A 19,624-nucleotide genomic window follows, 5' to 3' on the forward strand; every position below is an offset into this window, starting at 1 on the left:
CCACCACTGCACTGTGCGTTCATTAGCAGTTCATGGCCCAAAAGCATTGTTGATGTTGCAAGTTGTCGCTACTGCTTTATGACCCATTTTGAATTCAAATAAAATCATTCAAATGTACTTTTGTTTAACATCATTTCCATAGTTTAAAATAAATATAAAATAAACAGCAAATAATAAGTCGTTAGCAAAAGAAAAGCAAGAAATGTGCATTAAAATGATGTATAACATGACCACATTTATTTAAGAATGTATGCCAATATCAAACAGCAAATATCAACAATGCAAAAACCGAAATTACTTTTGCACAAACTTAATATATGAATTCTATGGTCTTTATTTTAAAACATTTTTCTCTTTTGGATCTTAGAATTAATTTGGGCTTTTGTATTATTTTCTTGATTTGAGATTTTTAATCTAACATACATTTTCAGAATGCTCAGAACTTAAGACGTAGGCTTTTTTGTGAGTCTGAGAGTAAAGTAATTTTTAAAGTTGTCCAATTAGAATGACTTTTTGTTTTAATACTTAACTTAGATGGAATAAACTGCATGAAAACATTAAACCTTTTCCATGGGTCAGGGTACATAGACATTGTACAAAAAGTTTATATACTTTTTATTTTTCCTTACAACATAATAAACAAGGGACAGCAACATTTAGAAGACTCTACAAAGGTAGGAGACTGGACTTTGGGATGTCAGATTAAGGTAGGTAAAGAGAAGATAGTATTCTAGACTACTAAAATAATGTGGTGGAGAAAGCCCAGAGCTACCTTAGGCATGGTATGTTTGGGTGCATTGGATGTTGTTCTTTTGGAGAGGAAGGTTGATGGGTTGAAGTCATGGAAAGCAAGATTGGCTAGAAAAGGCAAGATAGTTATAAATCTTGAATTAGAGAAAAACATGTTTCCATTTGGTGTGATTATTGATAGGACAGCTGTAAGCAGGAACTAGTGTGCTGGGAATATTGTTTTAGAGACAGTGTTGAATTTTGTTTGGGATGTACTGATTAATACTCAGGTGGAGAAGTTCTGTGGATGAGAATATGACTCAGGTTGAAGGTATAGGAGGAGCTATACAGGCTAAAGGCATTTGTGAGAATTCTGAAGAAAACAAGTGTAGGGTGGAAGATCAAGACTAAAAGGTGCACAACAGGTGAAGGGAGCTCTGAAGTATGGAGTTATGGATAGAGTTTTAGTAAAAAAGGAACATGATAGAGGTTGAAGAGATGGTGCTCCAAGAAAGAGTTCCATTGAGTCTGGATAGAAGGGTGTCATTAATTCGATATAGAAATCACAATGAATTAGTCTGCTTCAAAAAATGGAGACAATGAGTATTAAGTATTCCTTTAGAGGTTTTTGTACTTGAAGTAGAGAGAAATTATGTAATTGAAATAGTTAGGATTTTAAAAAATCCTGCCAAGATTTATATATATGTAAGAACAGATGCTAAGAGAAAGGAGGGAGCAGAATGATGTGGTAATTTAAGATATTGGTCTAGGTGTGTTCAGATACTTTTTTTGACTTCTTGTTATAAAAGTCAATAGTTGCTTACTACATAAAACTTGGAAAATAGGGAATAGCACAAAATGTCTTCAGAGATAACAGCTATTAACATTTCAGTATGAGTCATTATAGTCTTTCTGTACTAATTTTGGCATAGTTGAGGTACTGTATATTCTGTTTTGTATTCTGTTTTTCATTTCAAAGTTTGTATTGATACAGAAAAAATAATTATGCTATGTTGGCATTTTAATGGCCTCCTGGTACCTCATGGAATTGAGTTAACTGCTTTGCTATTTTTGCATATGCTGATTTTGTATTTGTTTTTGTGGTTGTACGGGTGAAATCAGTATCTTTAAGTTCAAATTGGTGTTTACATTTTAGACTTTTTTTAGAATAGAATTCTAAACGTCAAGTTTCTGGAAGAAAGTATGAACAATTAAGGTTCTTGATCCTTGCTGCTAAACTGTTTAAAAGATCCTCTTAATGGGAGATTTTAAAGATGGCTTATTTGGTAATAGTTATGACTTTGTAAAGTTTTCAAATCTGCTTTATCCAGAGTCCACTTTTAAATAAAATATAGGCTGTATAAGGAGGGAACCTTTTGAATTAAATGTGAAGGTTCCCCCTGCCCTATCTTCTCTTTCCTGTTGAGTCAAGACTAATTTAACTTTTGACATAAGAAACTACTGAAGAAAAATAGTTTGAGTAAACTAATACTTTTCTTCTTTTTTTAGGATATAGAAGACTTGGATCACTATGAGATGAAAGAAGAAGAGCCTATTAGTGGGAAAAAGTCAGAGGATGAAGGAATTGAAAAAGAAAATTTGGCAATATTAGAGAAAATTAGGAAGACTCAAAGGCAAGACCATTTAAATGTAAGTGCGTAAATATCCAAAACTGAACTTTTGTGATTAGATAGTTATGGTTAATATCAGGCAGTTCATTAAGATACCAATCTCAGCTGCCGTCCTCCTCCATCCTTGCCTTAGTGGTGGATTCAGTCATGATTTGTTTTCCTAATGTACCTACCCTTCTCATCTATTGATGTCCCTTCTACCCTGTTCATCACAGCCCGGAGCCACTGGCTAATCCCTGTATATGCCCCAGCCTGCTCATGCTGTTTTCTCGGCTTACCCTCCTTTGGGATTTGTATATTCAAATTGTCTCTCCTGCAAAGTACTATTCAAGTTTTTTCTCCTCCACGAAGCTGACCTTTGGTCTGTCCTTTTCTGAATAAACCAAAAGTAATCTTACTCTTTTGACTTACTATTCTTATATGAAAAGCAGAAGAGGAGTGTGAAATGAACACTGAGTTTGGTGACAAACACACCTTTTGTGGCTTTGTTGTCTTCAACTTTAGAGTATGGACAGATAATACATACCTTTTGGATGAGTGCTATAAAAAAATAGATGAGAATGGTGTGTGTGTTATAAAATGCCCAGAGTAGGGAAACATCAAATGATTGTCTGTCTGAACACTTACTACTTCCCACCTTGCATTAGAGCTATTTATCCATGAAATCTGAGGACCAACTACTTTGTCTTGGGCACTAGTTCTGAAACACAGGAAATGAATTGTTAGGCAAATAGATGGCCAAGTGTTGAAAACAAGTAGATCACTCTCCCACCTTCAATCTTATTTAGTATATTAGTCTAATTGACAAATTACATTTTTACAATTTAATTTTAAAATTTAATTTTTTTAGTAGAGCAAAGAAATTTAGCCAAGCTCATATCTTGATTATTTAAAAAAGTTTAGCTGGGCGTGGTGGCTCACGCCTGTAATCCTAGCACTTTGGGAGGCAGAGGTGAGAGGATTACCTCAGCCCACGGGTTCGAGACCAGCCCGGGCAACTTGGTGAGACCTTGTCTCTACAATAAATAAAAAAAATTAGCCAGGCGTGGTGGTGCACATCTGTAGTTCCAGCTACTTGGAATGCTGAGGCAGAAGGATTGCCTGAACCCAGCAGGTGGAGGCTGCAGTGGCTGTGAGCATGCCACTGCACTCCAGCCTGGGCAACAGAGTGAGATCTGATTTAAAAAAAAAGTTTATGGCATCTGAATTAATGATACTGTACTTTCTGTGTCTTGTGATTGATCCCAGTTTATATGAGTTATAATCAAACAACTGTAAGTTATTGAATACCTTCACATGACAAACACTATTCTAAGTACTTTGTATACCTTCTCATTTAATCTTCATAGCCACTGTGTGAAATAGGTACTCTTCATATTTTATAGGTATAAAAACTGGGGTTTTAAGCCAGTTCACAGTCATATAGCTAGGAGGTAATATTTTTGGAAACTTGACTTTTCCCTCCTCAAAATATAGTGCAAACTTTAACATCTTTAATTTCACATGAGCAGAAAATAGTTCTATTGATATTCAGTCTTAGGAAAGATGTTGGTACATATTCATCTTTAGAGAAGTCCCAACGCTAGAGAACTGAAACCAGTTGCCTCCACGCAAACAAATTTTTCAGTTTCTTAATATGAAAACAGCCACTACCCCTTCAACCTGCTGGGCTCAGGTGATCCTTCTATCTCACTGAGGCAGGTGATTCTTCTGCCTCAGTGAATTAGACTGTCAGTGAAATTCTTGCTTATAGTTTTATTAATGGAACTCTGTTTTTTGATGTGTCACTGTGATGGTCTTCTAATATTTTTGAAAATAGCAAAAAAGAAAAAAATTACTGGGGTTTGGAATAGATTCTTAATGAATTCTATGCTATTGAAGAACTGGCCTAGACTTTTTTTTTCTCCCAGATGATTAGAAATAGAAATAGTAAATGAACTAGACTTGTCCTCAGTTTTATATTCCTCTTGAACCGTCATAATCCTTCATTTAATTGGACTTTTTTCACTTCTTAATGTTGAATGGTGATTCATTTTTACTGTAACCTTTTATATCAGGTGGAAATACCTTACATCTTTAATTACTTGATTCAATAGACCCTGGTAAACAGTGAGTTTTATGTTTCAGGGTGCGGTGTCTGGGTCAGTGCAAGCTTCAGATAGACTTATGAAAGAGCTCAGGGACATATACAGATCACAGAGTTATAAAGCAGGTAAGGACCTCTGGTCTCTGCTGTCCCTGTTCTGTTGTGCTTTTCTATTTTCAGATAATAAATGTCCCTTCTTATAACTGGACAGAAATGCAGATGCTTATTAACTTATTTTAGGGTTGTGAAGCTTAATTGTAATCAAGTTTTAAAAGATATAGAAGGTAAAACAGGGTGAGTTTACTTTTTTTTTAAAAAAATTGTTTTTCTATAAAACAATCACAGTTGTACATCACAAATTTTTTTTCTTTTTCCTGATGGAGAATTAACTCTTAGGATTTTTATCTTCTGGCAAAAGCATGAGTACCGTTGCTTGGAAAGTAAATAAGAGTAACATATTTCATTGTACAAAGAAAGAACTATTACTAAGTTGATTTTTATGATCCCCCTTTTTTGAAAACAACATAATCAACTCCTTTGTAGAGGTAGTTATAGTATTGCTTTTAAAATAGGTAGGTTTAAAACATTTCTATTTCATTGTTTGACTTAAGAGTGTTCTTTCCCAATAAGACTTAAATATTACATAACCTCTCTAACTAGAGATAAAATTCTCATGCTGTTACAGACTCTGACAGTATTAATTAAAGGAAGAGGCAAACATTAATTCGTTTGAAAAGATAGCATTACAACCTATTCAGGAATTACCAGAATGACTAAGTCAAAATCATTACAGCTTGCTCAGAAAACAGAAATGAAAAATAAACAAAAGAACCCAAACTTGTTTCTGAGTTATTAGAAGTTTGGGTGTCCTTACTATTGTTCTTGTAAGTCTAAAAGTTTATCTGTAGAAATTTATTAAAGTACAAATATTTGAATATTTGGTTTTATCTGCAAATGCTAAGTAATCACTTATCTCAGTATTGTTTACAGTAGCAAGAAAAGAAAAAAAGATTGAGTGGAATTCATAAAATAAATTACTATAAAGTTATTAAAAAGAGTGGCAATAGATTTATGTATACTACCTTGGAAAGATACAAAGTTGAAGAGAGATTATAAAACAATATAGGTGGAAGGATTCCATTTTTATAGAAATGTTTGTATGTGCATAGAAGAAAAGTCATAAGTACATGTGATTTTGCATAATCTATATGTTTTTATTCGCTCAAAGTTAATAGTAAATAGTTTTTCAGTAAAGAATCCTCTTAATTGGTGGCTTTATGTCTTATTCTCATAAGATACTCAGCTCCAGTGGAACAATACGGCTTTGTTACTCCTTTTTTTTTTTTTTTTTTTGAGTTGGAGTCTCACTCTGTCATCAGGCTGGAGTGCAGTGGCATGAACACGACTCACTGTATCCTTGACCTCCTGAGCTCAGGCAGTCTTTCTGCCTCAGCCTCCTGGGTAGTTGGGACTACAGGCACATGCCACCAAACCCAGCTAATTTTTCTGATTTTTTGATAGAGACAAGGCCTTGTTATGTTGTTGCCCAGGCTGGAGTTGCTCCATGTTTAAGCAGACAACAAAAGCTAGAAATTTGCTATTTAGTGTATACGTTTACACCAGAGTAATAGTTATATGATCAAATGAAGGGTAATAAACATGCTCTGTATCTTCACAGGGATTTATTCAGTGGAACTCATAAATGACAGTTTATATGACTGGCATGTTAAACTGCAGAAGTAAGTAGCTTTTTTTTTTAATGCTAACCCACTCTTTGCAATGGAGATTTTCTATCACAGTGGAGTTTTTTGGTCCCCTCCCCAACTTGATACCTTTGTACTTTGGCTTTTACTTAGAACTTTAGGCCTTATTTCTATATAGATAGTTCTTAGATTATTAAAATGAACTGTTTCTGAGAACTAATAAGTAAAGTGGGAAAGAGGAAGGACGAAAAAGGGATCAGCTGTGGGATAAAGTGTTTCATTGAGTTAGTGACACAATGGGAACTCCGAAACAAAAGTGTATTTAATAACTTGATGAGGCTGACTGTGATAGCCAGTTTATTTTTGAAATAAGGTATTCAAATAGGATCTATACATAGAACAGTGGTAGACAAATAGAGATTTTATTAGTGATTTAACTTTTTATAGTATTGTCTGTGACAAATTTCTCTTCTTGAATTCCTTGGCTAATAATACAAGTTTAGGAAAGCATAATGAAAATGTTTTGAGTTCTTGAGAAAATTATATACTTATAATTGTTTTCCTTTAGAGTAACTGCTAACTTTGAGCCTCCTTATTAAAATAACTTTAGAGCCGGGCTCGGTGGCTCAGCCTATAATCCCGTGCCTTTGGGAGGCTGAGGTGAGTGAATTGCCTGAGCCCGTGGGTTCGAGACCTGCGTGGGCAACTTGGCAAGACCTCATCTCTACAATAAATAAAAAATGAACCGGGCGTGGTAGTGCGCACCTGTAGTTCCAGCTACTTGGAAGGCTGAGGTGGAAGGATCGCCGGAGCCCAGCAGGTCGAGGCTGTGGTGGCTGGGAGTGGCCACTGCACTGCAGTCTGGGCGACAGAGTGAGACTCCAACTCAAAAATAAATAAATAAATAAATAAATAACTTTAGAGTCTATGATCTCTCTTGAACACGTATTCCTAAGGAACTGGAGGCTATTTTGACCTATTTTTCCTGGGACTAAGGAGCAGCTTGAGACCTTCTCTGTCTGGAACTTACCCTAGGTTTAACTCTTGGGTAAGTTTACCCTCTGTTTTAGCTTGGGTAGGTTTACCTTCTGTTTTAGCTCTTGGACTGATTTATTTCTGAGTTTAGTAAGAAAATTCTCTAACTATTTGAACTGTTTTATGCTTTGTAATTCTTAGGGTTGATCCTGATAGTCCTTTGCACAGTGATCTTCAGATCTTAAAAGAAAAAGAAGGCATAGAATATATTTTGCTTAACTTCTCCTTTAAGGTAAGAAAAATAGTAATGAGACTCCATATGCTTTTAATGGAAGTGCATATTTGTACAAGTGCTTTGGAAAACAATTTGGCATTATTTAGTTAAGTAGAAAATACTCATACCCCATGGTTCAGGAATTCTCATAGGTGTATACCCTGAAAGAAAGGTGTACCAGGAGATACATACAATAATGTTCAGAGCAGCATTGTTTATAATAGCTCCAAGCAGAAAATAACCCAAGTGTTCATTCCAATAAAATGGTGAGTTGTGGTATTCATAAAATGGATTACAGCTATGTGTGCAACAAGATGGGTGTATCTTGAATACAATGTTGAGCAAAAGAAACCAGACCCCAAAACCTGTTTTATGCAATTCCATTTGTATAGAGTTTAATAATAGGTAAAACTAACATTGGCTAGGGCATTCTCAGCAGAGGCGATGTCACCACTGACGGGGTGAAAATTGGTCTTCAGAGTAAAAAAAAAAAACACCATAGCTATTGTAATGGTCTGCTGCTTTCCAAAGAGCCATAGAATATAAGCAGATGTACAGTATATTGGGGCAGGGGGCTTTGGGTGGTTGGAATTAGGAAAAAAATTTCTAAAAAAGGCTTCTTGGGCAAAAATGAAAAGAAGGCTGAGAAACACTATCAACAGAATCATACTTGTGCAGTAAAACTATCAAGACAAAGATGTGACTTTCATACAGGTTAGAATAAGGAGTCCATCTAGGTGGGAACTAGGGAGTTGTGAACTGAAAGGTATACCGGCAGGCTTCTTGGATACTGGCTGTAATCTGTTTCTTGACCAGGGTGACACATGCTTTATAATAATTTGTTAAGGTGTGCCTCTACATTTTATACACCTTTCTGAATTTATGTGTTATATTTAATAATGTATTTTTTAAAGATGCTGAAAATAAAGTTTAAAAAAGAATGACAATGGAATCTAGATAAGATGTTAATGCTTTAGTATGGAATGTAGTTAAAATGTAATGATTTAAAATCTATGGATAAATGAGATATTTTGAAGGAAAAAAAAGACATGAAATAGTACTTTTTTTTTTCTTGAGTTGGAGTCTTACTGTGTTGCCCAGGCTGGAGTGCAGTGGCATGCTCATGACCACTGCAGCCTCCACCTAATGGGCTCAGGCGATCCTTACTTCAGCCTTTCAAGTAGCTGGAACTACAGGTGCATGCTACCATGTCCGGCTAATTTTCTGATTTATTGTAGAGATGAGATCTCGCCAGGTTGCTCAGGCTGGTCTCAAACCCCTGGGCTCAGGCAATCCTCTTGCCTCTGCTCTGAAAGTACTAGGATTACAGTTATGAGCCACTGCACCCAGCCAAGATTACTTTCTTTATACTTGCAAAAAGGATGGTAATTTCTGAAAACTTTTTACCTAGCTTTTTTTGGTGTGTGTATTCTTTTTGGAGATACATCTTATGATTGAGCTTTCTTGAAATAGCCCAGATGTCAGTATTTTCTCTTAGTTTTGTTTTGTAAAAACTATTGCAGTTTCTACTAGGTTGTCTTTTTAGAGTGTGAATCTGGTATAAATTTACTGAAGTTGCTAGTGACTGCATTTTTACTGATTCATATGAGGGGGAATGAATGAAACATCCAGGCCAAAAACAAAATACACCAAAGAACCAGGAGGTATTTTTCTTTTTTTAAACCATTAAATACTACACTCATGTGCTCAATATCAAACTTAAGAAATAGAGTCTTTTCATTATCTTTGACACCTTCTGTATGCCTTTTCCCTGTTACTTCCTCCTTTGAGGTGTCTTTAAGGGAATATGAAATCTTGGCCAGGAAACTAGAGGACTTGTGACTACAGGTAGTATTTTCATTTTTTTCTGCTCTAGATAGAACTTCAGGGAGGGGATGACCTGGGAGGTAAACGGCTGAAATTCTGTTGGATTTGTGTTTCTGGACCATGGCTCCTGATACCAGAAAGAAGGGCCTTTTTTAGGGTTGGAGTATTAAGAGGCCTGGGAAGAATGTGATTGTCTTGATCTAACTGACCTAATGAAGAGGACCTTAAACTGAATTACCAAATTATTAGTACTGAGATTCACAGACTTTGGAGCATAGCAAGTATGACTCAGAAAGATTCACAGGAAGGAGTCAGAACAGTATATATTTATGACCTCAGATATCCACAGTGCAACTTGAGAGTCATAAGTAATAAGAAAAAAATGAAATTTGAGATATAACACAAAGATGAGAATGAGGGCAGGAGGGAATGATGGGACCTAGTCAGCAGCTTGGTAAATCCATCTTGCTCTGCTTTTTTATTTTTAGTTGGAGTCTCACTCTGTTGCCCAGGCTAGAGTGAGTGCAGTGGCACACTCATGGCCACCACAGCCTCCACCTGCTGGACTTAGGCGATCCTTTAGCCTCAGCCTTCCAAGTAGCTGGAACTACAGGCACAAGCCACCATGCCCGGCTAGTTTTTGTGATTTATTGTAGAGACAAGGTCTCACCAAGTTGCCCAGGCTGATCTCAAGCCTCAGGGCTCAGGCAGTCCTCTTGCCTTGGCCTCCCAAAGTGCTGGGATTACAGGCTGAGCCACCGTGCCTGGCCTGCTGTACTTTTAAGGAAGTGGTTTTTCAACTTTTCAAGCAACATCTGATTTACTGAATTGAATTCTGAGGCAGTACTTTACAAAGGGCCTGTTTAGACAAATGTGGTTTCATTTAGAGATTAGTAGCCAGAACTATTCCATGTCCTATGATTGCTGGTTAAATCTTGGATTTGGAGAGAGGGGTTAATGATAGCTTGTCCTCAACTGTTTGAAGAACTGTGTATCTGGAAGCATTAATTTGATTGTTTTTGGTGAACACAGGGCAAGAAACTAGGACTAATAAGTAAAACTATAAAGAGGTGATTTTTAGCTCAATATAAAGGTGGTTTGTAAATATTTAGAGCCATCTGGTGATATGGTTGTTGAACAATGGAATGTTCCACATCTTTAAGAATAGCTTAGAAGGTCAGGTGTTAAATTGGAAGTCAGATAACTGAACTTTATGAAATCCTTGTAAAGCCCAAGATTTCCTGTTTCTGAGTTAATGTCTACTAAGGTAACTCAAACATTTTAACAGTCATCCTCACCTTTTTTTTTCCCTGCCCTAAAGAACTCTTTTTTTTTCTGTAAAATCTGAATACTGAGTACTAGGGTACAGAGTTTATGGAGTAGCGTCCCCAGGTTTTGATGTAGAAGAGTTATCTGAACTTTGTACAGTTAGGTAGTTCTCACATAATCAGTAACATATTTGTGGTGGGATCACATATTTAAAGACCCAAATAATAAGAGATTAAATGAAGTTGTACTTTACCAAGCTTTCTATCTATGCTTTTCATTATGTCTGTTAAATCATAGATAGATGACCTTACTTATTGGTAAAGATTATAATAACTGTCATTAGGTTGGTATTTTGGGTGGGTAGATTTCTTCTTTTTGTAACTTGCAACAGAAATCTAAGCTTATCTGTTTTAGCCATCAGAATTGTGCTTTATCTTCATCTGCTAGTAGCATTGAATTTTCATAGTTTCTTTGTTTCTCAAAATCTTACTTGAGGGTAGATAAGAGGGAGGGAGTTAAAATAAGTTACTGAAATTATGCTGCCTATTCTTCTACTATATTTTTGTGTTCCTTGGAAATAACTAGATAAGTAAATGTTGTTTAGATCCCTTACCCTTAAATTCGTTTTTAGAAAAGGCATCATTATGTCCTTTAATTCGTTTTTGTTCGAATGTAGAAATTGGGGGTAATTTCTCTTAGACTTCCTGGCATATCTTTATTAGAAGCAGTATGCAACTTCCCTAATCAACTGCGGTAGGAAAGTGAGTGGCAGCCTTTTTGGCATTTTCTCCTGGTCATCAAGGAACTGACCTCTTAACACTCTTGGCCACTTCAGCTACCTCTCTGTTCATTAAGGAAAAAAGCTCTTGCTCTTCTGGAAACTTCAGTTTCCAAGACTGAGAATTTGAAAAAGAGAATTATGCTTGGTAGCCTAAGAAGTAGCTGTTTCTTTTCTCTCATCTTCCTTTCTTTCTTTTTTCTTTTTTGTTTTTTTGAGTTGGAATCTCACTCTGTCGCCCAGACTGGAGTGCAGTGGCTGCTCCTGGCCACTGCAGCCTCGACCTGCTGGGGCTCTGGCGATCCTTCCACCTCAGCCTCCCGAGTAGCCGGAATTACAGGCATGTGCTACCACGCGTGGCTGATTTTTTGATTTATTGTAGAGATGAGGTCTCGCTGCCCAGGTGGGTCTTGAACCCGCGGGCTCAGGCAATGCACTCACCTCAGCCTCCCAGAGGCGCGGGATTACAGGCTGAGCCACCGAGCCCGGCGATCTTCCTTTCTTTATATGTTTTTAATCAAGTCTGATGATCTTTGTCTTTTAAGTGGACCACCTGGTCCATTGCATTTAACGTTATTGCTGATATTTGGGTTTAAATCTATTATCTTATAAGTGATTTCTATTTGCCTTTCTCGATCCATGCCCCTTTTCCTCTTGGGGGGATTATTTTGTATTATTCTAGTTCCCACTTCTATCAGCTCAGTACAGTAGTTCTCGTCTTCTTTACTGCTCTGCAGTTAAAATACCTGTCCTTGACTTGCCAAAGTCTTAACATAAACTTGTTAATTTATGTTTTTTCCTTTTCCTTGTCAATGCAAGGACCTTAGAACACTTGAGTTCATGTACTCCCTGCCAAATATGTGCTGCTGTTGTCATGCATTTAGTTCTATACTTATCTAAAACCCTATACATAATTATTTATAATTAGACAGTAGTTACTTAACTCTACATGCATATTTGCTCTTTTTATGCCTTTATTCTCCAAGTGTTCATCTAGGCTCATCTTCTCCTGCCTGAAAATATCCTTTAGTATATACTTTAGTGTGGGTCTGCAGATAAATACTTTTATTTTTATTTCATTTTTGAAGAGTGTTTTTGTTGAGTATAGATTTCTAGGCTGACAATTTCTTTCTTTCAGCACTTCGAAGATGCTGTCTTATCACACCTTCCATTGTTTCTCCTGAAGCATTTACGGTGATTTAATCTTGTAAAGTCTGATCAGTTTTGGAAAATTCTCAGCAACCATCTCTTCAAATATTGTTTTTGTGTGTTCTTTTTGTCCTTCCAGAATTCTACATATGTGATACATATCTGAATCTCTTTCCTGCTAAGTTTCTACTCTTATCCATTAAGTTAATAATTTCAATTATTGTATTTCTAAATCTCAGAATTTCCGTCTTTTAAATTTATAGTTCTCTGCCAGGTTTTCAATCTTTTCTTTCCTTGCACATATTCAGCAGTTATTTAAAAGTGTGTCTGCCAACTCTATTATCTTGATCCCTTCTGATTTTGTACCTATTGTTTGCTTCACTTGTTTTCTGATCATGTTGTCCTTAAGTCTCATATGGGTGGCTATTTTTAGTGATAGACATTATATATGAAAAACTGTAGAACTAATTGGAAGCCTTGGATGATATTCTTCTCCAGAGAGGATTTCCATTTGCCCCTGCCAGGGGCTTGGGCATTAGCAACCCAGGATCACCTCATCCAATCAGGGATTGAGATGATTAAAACTGGACATCATTCCCTGCCACGGCAATTTGCAGTTCGTCCTTCAGGGCCCCAATTTAAAGTGTGAGAGACTTATCAGGGCCCCTCCTTGGTGGACCCTGAGCTCCAGTTTGTATCACCCTGTGAGCCTGTGAATTCTACTCAGCTTGTTAACCTCTTATCTTTTTATTCTGTAATTGGAAGAAAACCCATGGAGAATAAAAGGCCCCGCTCTCTGGGGTTCCCTTTTTCTCCCTGCTCTTAGCCCTGTAATTGTTACATTTTATCCATCTTTCTAGTTCTTAGCCAGAAGATTGATCTAAATTACCTAGTTTTATCATTATTGAAATGGTTCCTTTATATAGTTCTATTGTAAATGAAACTTCTTTATTTATTTCATGAGTTCACCATAACACTGTTCTGTTTGGGCCTGATTTTAACTTCTTTCTATTTTCTTTGGTTGAAGTTTCGTGCTTTTTTTGGTACTAATTTTACTGTTATTTCCCTCACTCATTAGCTGATAGTAAATGTACACATTCTTTATAGACTCTTTAGAACTCTTCTAAATATTATAGTATTAAGGATGTTAGAGTTAATTAAACTTGCTTATTTGCTTTTTAGGATAACTTTCCTTTTGATCCTCCATTTGTTCGAGTGGTGTTACCTGTTCTCTCAGGAGGGTAAGTTTAAGTAATAACTTTTTCTTTTTTATAGTGTGCAACAGAATCATTTGGAAAGCTGGTCCCAGGGTTTTTGATTCAATAGCTCTGGGGTGGAGCCTGAGTATTTACATTTTTAAGATGTTCCCAGGTGAAGTTGTTGCCGTTGGTGTGGGGATCATATCCAGAACCATTGGTTATAAGTCATTATGTTCTTTATAGGTAGAGTTTTTGATGGCTTCTATTTATATATATTTTACCATAAAAAACTAAATGTTTTTCAAATCTAAATTGTGATTGAGGTTTAGAGAAAGTTTTGTGATTAGAGAGTGATTCCCACATGCCTGTGATCCTAATTGGTACTTCTAGGAATAATCACAGGAAATCTCATGGGCCTATGGAGCTAGTTGTCAAATTCCTTCTAGGGGTAGTAGCTGCAGTTTAGTAGAATCAAATGGTAATTGTCAGGCAGTTTTATTGAGGGTTGTATTGCTTTTTTGTGATTAGAAGTCTTACAGAGGGTGGGGGAAAGATAAAAATTTGTAGTTAGGTTAGTTGTGAAATGTTCTGTAGACTCTCAAATTATAAGCAATTAAACTGATCAGAGAATTTTCAAACACTCAGCTGACTAATTCCTTTTTATGAGATAATCCACATTATGGTGATTAAAATCTAAAAATATACAGTCTTTGATCATTTATGGTTGAGATATTAATAGTTGCATTTAGGGCAAAAATGTGGGTGACTACTTAAAAACTTCAGAACTTTCTGCGGAAGTGGTTTGTTCCTACATTTGTTATTTTTAGTTATATTTGTTTTGCGTACTTATATCTGTGTTTTGTGGGCTCATGTCTTGTTAAGAATCATTTCTGTATAGTCATGTATTGACTGTGTCGATACTACAGAATAGTTACTTGGGCATGATAGCTATCTGTAAAGCTCAGGTAAACAAAAAGTGTAGTTAAAAAATTAATATTACATATGGATGTGCTAAGCTCATTTTGAGTTCTGCAACATGGTAAAGTAACACTGCTTTTTAAGAGTTTACTTACCTGATACCTGCAGGCTGATCCTTTGCCATATCTCCCAGAATGTTCTGTGAGCACTAGTACAGAGGTATGTTAATAGGTATCTGTTTTGAAAGGATTATAGGGTTTTGGGAACCAGGGATTTTTTTTTAACCAAAGGACTTTGCGGAGCCTTAATGTAACTTTCTAAAATGTGCAACAGCTTTTTCCAAATTTACTTAATAATCTTTTTCCCTGACAGCATCTCAGAGAATAGTGCCCTCTGCTCTTTGAGAAATGTTGTTTTGTTAGAAATTCAATGTTCTGAGTGATTCCCACCATATGTTTTCTGCTGCAAAGTAAGAAAAACTAAAGTAATCTCTGAGTGAGTAGACTTTAGAGGTCTCTTTTTGATGGGCTGTTATAGGCTTGATCACAAATATGCAACTATAATGAATGGAAGTCACAGGTTAATAGAGCATGAAATAAAGTTGTTTAGAATTTTGTAGAGTTTAATTTTGTGATGTTTAAAGCTTCCCTAGACTATTTTGGATTAGGTAGTAAAAGTGCTGTAAAAAGTACCTCTTTCATAAAGCCTCCTGATCAATTTTGGAAGTTGAATGTTAGGTAACCTGGCCAAATATTTACATATACAAAATAAACGTAGGTTGAAAAATGGTAAATTTTTAACCTTTGTGTCTCTTGCTTACAGCACCAGCCTTTTACTAGCCACCAAGCCATCTATAGTTCTTACGTTTTTCATAGTTTAATGTTAAAATTTCTTTTATATGAAGCCTTTACTGATGGGGGAGAAAAGGCCTAACTACCATGCTGTTGTATGTGCTTGTTAGTACAATTGTATGCTTATTCAGTATTCCTATAAGCACGGGAAAGGAAAGATAGGTTACTTTTTATCTAAATATATTTCAAGAGAAAAAAATGATTAAGGGAAAGATTTGAAAGAATTCTGTAAATTCAAAATAAATGTATAAAAATGTTTTTACTAGAAGATTTTGGAATCTGACTATAAAATTGACTAGCATAGATTTTTCACATTTTGTTGTGAGAAATCTCAAGAATAATTTTATGATCTTAAGTAGCTTACCACCCAGTAATAGAGACAGATACATGGTTATGAATAATGCCATTTTCAGTTTTAAACTCTAGTATAGTTTCTCTTCATTGATTCTTTTTTTGCCACAGTGAAGTTATTATCACCATAATTCACATGAATAAGTCAGCTTGTGACTTATGCAAATAAATCTCTGACTCCTAATAAAATATTTTCCATTACACCAAATACCAGCTATGTAAAGGGGATTAAAAATACAGAGTCATCCACTGAGTGTTAAGTGTTAAGTTCTTTGAGGTTAAAAGGGTAAGGGATTGCTCTGCAAGTAGTGACCTGGGAAGACTAAATGAAGTAGGTGGGATCTCAGCTGGGCCTTGAAATATGAGTGGGATTTGGTCAGTGTGGTGTTTAAAGGAAAGTTACTTAGATGAAAAGTAAACACAATCACACATCTAGGAAAAAGTGTTCAGATAGCCCAGTTACAGCTATAATATAAGGAGGGTAGATTCATGTAGAAGAGTTATAGGAAATAGTGCTGACAAAATATCTTATACAGCATCATGGATTGGTAGCAGGTCTTTTTTTTTTTCCCTAGTAAGCAAACTATTGCACTTGGATATTGAATTCGTTTTTGTATAACTGGTTCAGGAACCAGGAGAACAATAGTAAAGGAAATGTTTTAGAAAGATATATCTGGTGACAGTAGAAGAGACAGAAAAATTTTGCTCATAGAGCCTAGAAGCATGTGACACTACCTGAGAATCCATGCTTATCTTCGAGTGAAGTGATAAGAACCTAAATTGTTGAGGTAGTAATGGAAGTGGAAAGAGGAATGAAATGTGAAAGCTCATTTGAGGCAGAGTCAAAATGACTTGTCTTCAAGTCAACTTCTAAGTGAGGAGGAAGAATTATTGGCTGACTTGGGAAGAACTAAGCAATGTGAAATACTGATAAAAGAGCTTGCAATCTCAGAATTGGGGTAAAGCTTAAGCACTGTATGATTCTGGATAGATTACTGAGCAGTTTTTGACCCATGTATTTTATATCCCATATTTTCTTGCTAGACCCTCTTTATTTCTTTTTTTTATTGCAGTATGCAGTTTAATCTTAATTGAATATTATTTTCCTTCCCTAGAAATTATGTTGACTTGGCAAAAAGAAAACACAGCAGAACTGTTTGCATTGCAGTGACATTGATGGTCAGACTTGGGAGGGAAAGGAAAAGAAAAAGGAAAAAGAAGCCCTGCATTGATCAACATATCGATGTATTAATCAGGGTTCTTCAGAGAAACAAAGCCCATGGGATGTAAATATCTTTTTTTTTTTAAATCAATATTTTTTATTATGATATTGTGGGTATAGTTAAGGGTTAGGTATACAAATATGCTTCGTTCAGGCACCCTTGTTGATAAGAGGTGTCTCCCCATCCCCAGACAGATATTTACTACCGTTAATCCCATCTCCCTTCCCCCCTCCTTTATTTCTTGACATAGCTATTTTTTTTTTTTTTTTGAGTTGGAGTCTCACTCTGTCACCCAGACTAGAGTGCAGTGGCCACTCCTGGCCACCGCAGCCTTGACCTGCTGGGCTCCAGCGATCCTTCCGCCTCAGCCTTCCAAGTAGCCGGAATTACAGGCATGCGCTACCACACCTGGCTGATTTTTTGATTTATTGTAGAGATGAGGTCTCGCTGCCCAGGCGGGTCTCGAACCTGCGGGCTCAGGCAATCCACTCACCTCAGCCTCCCAAAGGCGCGGGATTACAGGCTGAGCCACCGAGCCCGACTGACATAACTATTTTTTAAATGAACAGCTTTATTGTGACACAATTAATATACAATAAAACTTTGCCCTTTAAATGTACAATTCAGTAGTTTTTAGTATATTAAGAGTTGTGCATTCATTATCACTACCTGATTTCTGGCCATTTCATCACCCCAAAAAGAAACCTCATACCCATTAGCAGTCACTGTCTATATGCCTGTTTTCCTACCACCGACCCTGGCAATTACTCATATACTTTCTGTGTCCATTGATTTGCCTATCTTGGACATTTCCCAGAAACAGAATCATACAAAATGTGGCCTTTTGTGATTGGTTTCTTTTACAATAATTATAAATTGAATACTTGAAGAGGCTGAGCTTAGGGATAGCATTTGTTGTACAACTTTGGCAACTGAAATTTTTTTAGTTGAAAATATTGCCTTACTAGACTCTGGTGTGGCCATGTACTCTTGGAGCTATGGCTTCTGCCATGTTTCCTGGCTTTGACCCCCCTCTCCTACTCTGGGGAGGTGAATCTCCTCGCTCTCTTTCTAATTTAGTTTTTAAATAAATTATTTTTCTGACCTAAAAAAAAAAAAAAAAGAAAATATTACTATATCCATGTATATGGCATATTATCCTTAGTTGACCTTTAGATTATTAGAATTTTTTTCCCCCTAACATTGTTGAACTGTCTCAATATTCAGCAGGAACTCTTTGTTTGGAGGCAAAGAACAGTAAGAGTTTGGAACACATATTGATGAGATGAAAGTAATTCAATACAGAAGTGGAATAGACCACTTTTAGGTGTAAATGCTGCTGATAATGTGTACTAAGAAAAAGTTTACTTATCTCACTTTTTGCGTAGGTATTAGAACTGCTTCTTTCTTGTGTTTAGTGTTTAGACTTCTAACAAACATTTTTGTAGGTATTATGTGCTCGCACAAAGGCACATTCTTTTGATCTGCAAATGCAAAAACTTATATTATCCCCTACTTGCTGAGACTGCACCCACCCCAACAGAAGAGTGAGGTACTCAAAGGAAAGAGGGTGGTCGGATAATGGGTAACTCAGTGCCTACTATATACTTCCGTTTTCTAAAACAAGTCCCTGTCTACCTTCAGAATTTCCAAAATGTTAAGATCAAGTGTTGTGTTAACTCATTAACAGATTACTAGATATGGAGCAGTTGTGGAACCAAAATCTAAATGAGAACCTGGATTTTCTAATTCTGTTAAATCAGTGAGTGCTCATCATATACTCTTAGCTTAGGGGGAGATTCAAAGAATTGGAGGTAGATTTCAGTGTTTCAGGAAATATACAGATACTTTGTGTTTTTAATCCCATGATTCTTTACCCAAATTTAATTTTTTGGAGAGTTTTCTTTTAGGGTTTCTTTTTCTCCCATTAAACTTTCATTTGAAAGGTCCCGATATGGGCAAAGCACATAGGAGAGACACTTGCTTGAATTCTGCAGGATGGGGGTGTTAGAGAGTACTCTGAGTCCCTTATTTTATTATTGAATAATTCACTATAACAATTATTATTAATGTAAATGGTCTACAGTAGACATTTCTAGATTCCTTCTCTGCAAAGTAATTTGGTTTAGTCAACATGTAGATACATTTGGTTAGTTGGAATGGAAGATTCATAGGCTAGAATGGTCTTGGCAAATTTTATAGGGGAGAAATATGGCATTTGGAAGGGCAGAAAGCAGAAGGGATCTTAGGAAAGAGAAAGGCATGGGCAGAGCCCTGGAGGACAAAACGATTTGTGGTAGACTGTTCACATAAACCTAATTAGTGGTCTTAGCTCTTGTGTTTTATTTTATTTTTACTCTTATTTATTTTAAAGATTTGGGGTACAATTCAGGGTTAGGTATACAAATGTTGATTATGCTCGTATCCTTGTTGATGAGGTGTGCCCCTCCTTCCCCTAGCAGTTTCCCTCAACTCCCAGTCCCTTCCCAGCTTGTGTTTCCCTCAACTCCCAGTCCCTCCCCAGCTTGTGTGTTTTCAAAATTATTGCAGTTTTTCTTCCAAAATTATCATTCCCTTGATTTTTTCTTTTTTTTTTTTTTTCTCTTTTTGTTTTTTTGAGTTGGAGTCTCACTCTGTCGCCCAGACTGGAGTGCAGTGGCC

General features: G+C 36.3%; 1 protein-coding gene across 2 annotated transcripts in view; it reads left to right on the forward strand.

Annotated features, from left to right (window-relative positions):
* UBE2Q2 (ubiquitin conjugating enzyme E2 Q2) overlaps positions 1-19,624 on the forward strand; it is a 49,292-nt gene that overhangs the window by 16,468 nt on the left and 13,200 nt on the right. For both annotated transcript variants that reach the window (XM_008050883.1, XM_008050884.1), the window contains 5 exons: positions 2,239-2,379; positions 4,488-4,572; positions 6,125-6,185; positions 7,326-7,416; positions 13,604-13,662. In XM_008050883.1, the coding sequence (XP_008049074.1) occupies positions 2,239-2,379; positions 4,488-4,572; positions 6,125-6,185; positions 7,326-7,416; positions 13,604-13,662 (437 nt within the window). The remainder of the gene's footprint in view (positions 1-2,238; positions 2,380-4,487; positions 4,573-6,124; positions 6,186-7,325; positions 7,417-13,603; positions 13,663-19,624) is intronic.

This window comes from Carlito syrichta, unplaced genomic scaffold, assembly GCF_000164805.1.
Source record: "Carlito syrichta isolate Samal-C Ts95f unplaced genomic scaffold, Tarsius_syrichta-2.0.1 Scaffold153937, whole genome shotgun sequence".
Classification (NCBI taxonomy): domain Eukaryota; kingdom Metazoa; phylum Chordata; class Mammalia; order Primates; family Tarsiidae; genus Carlito; species Carlito syrichta.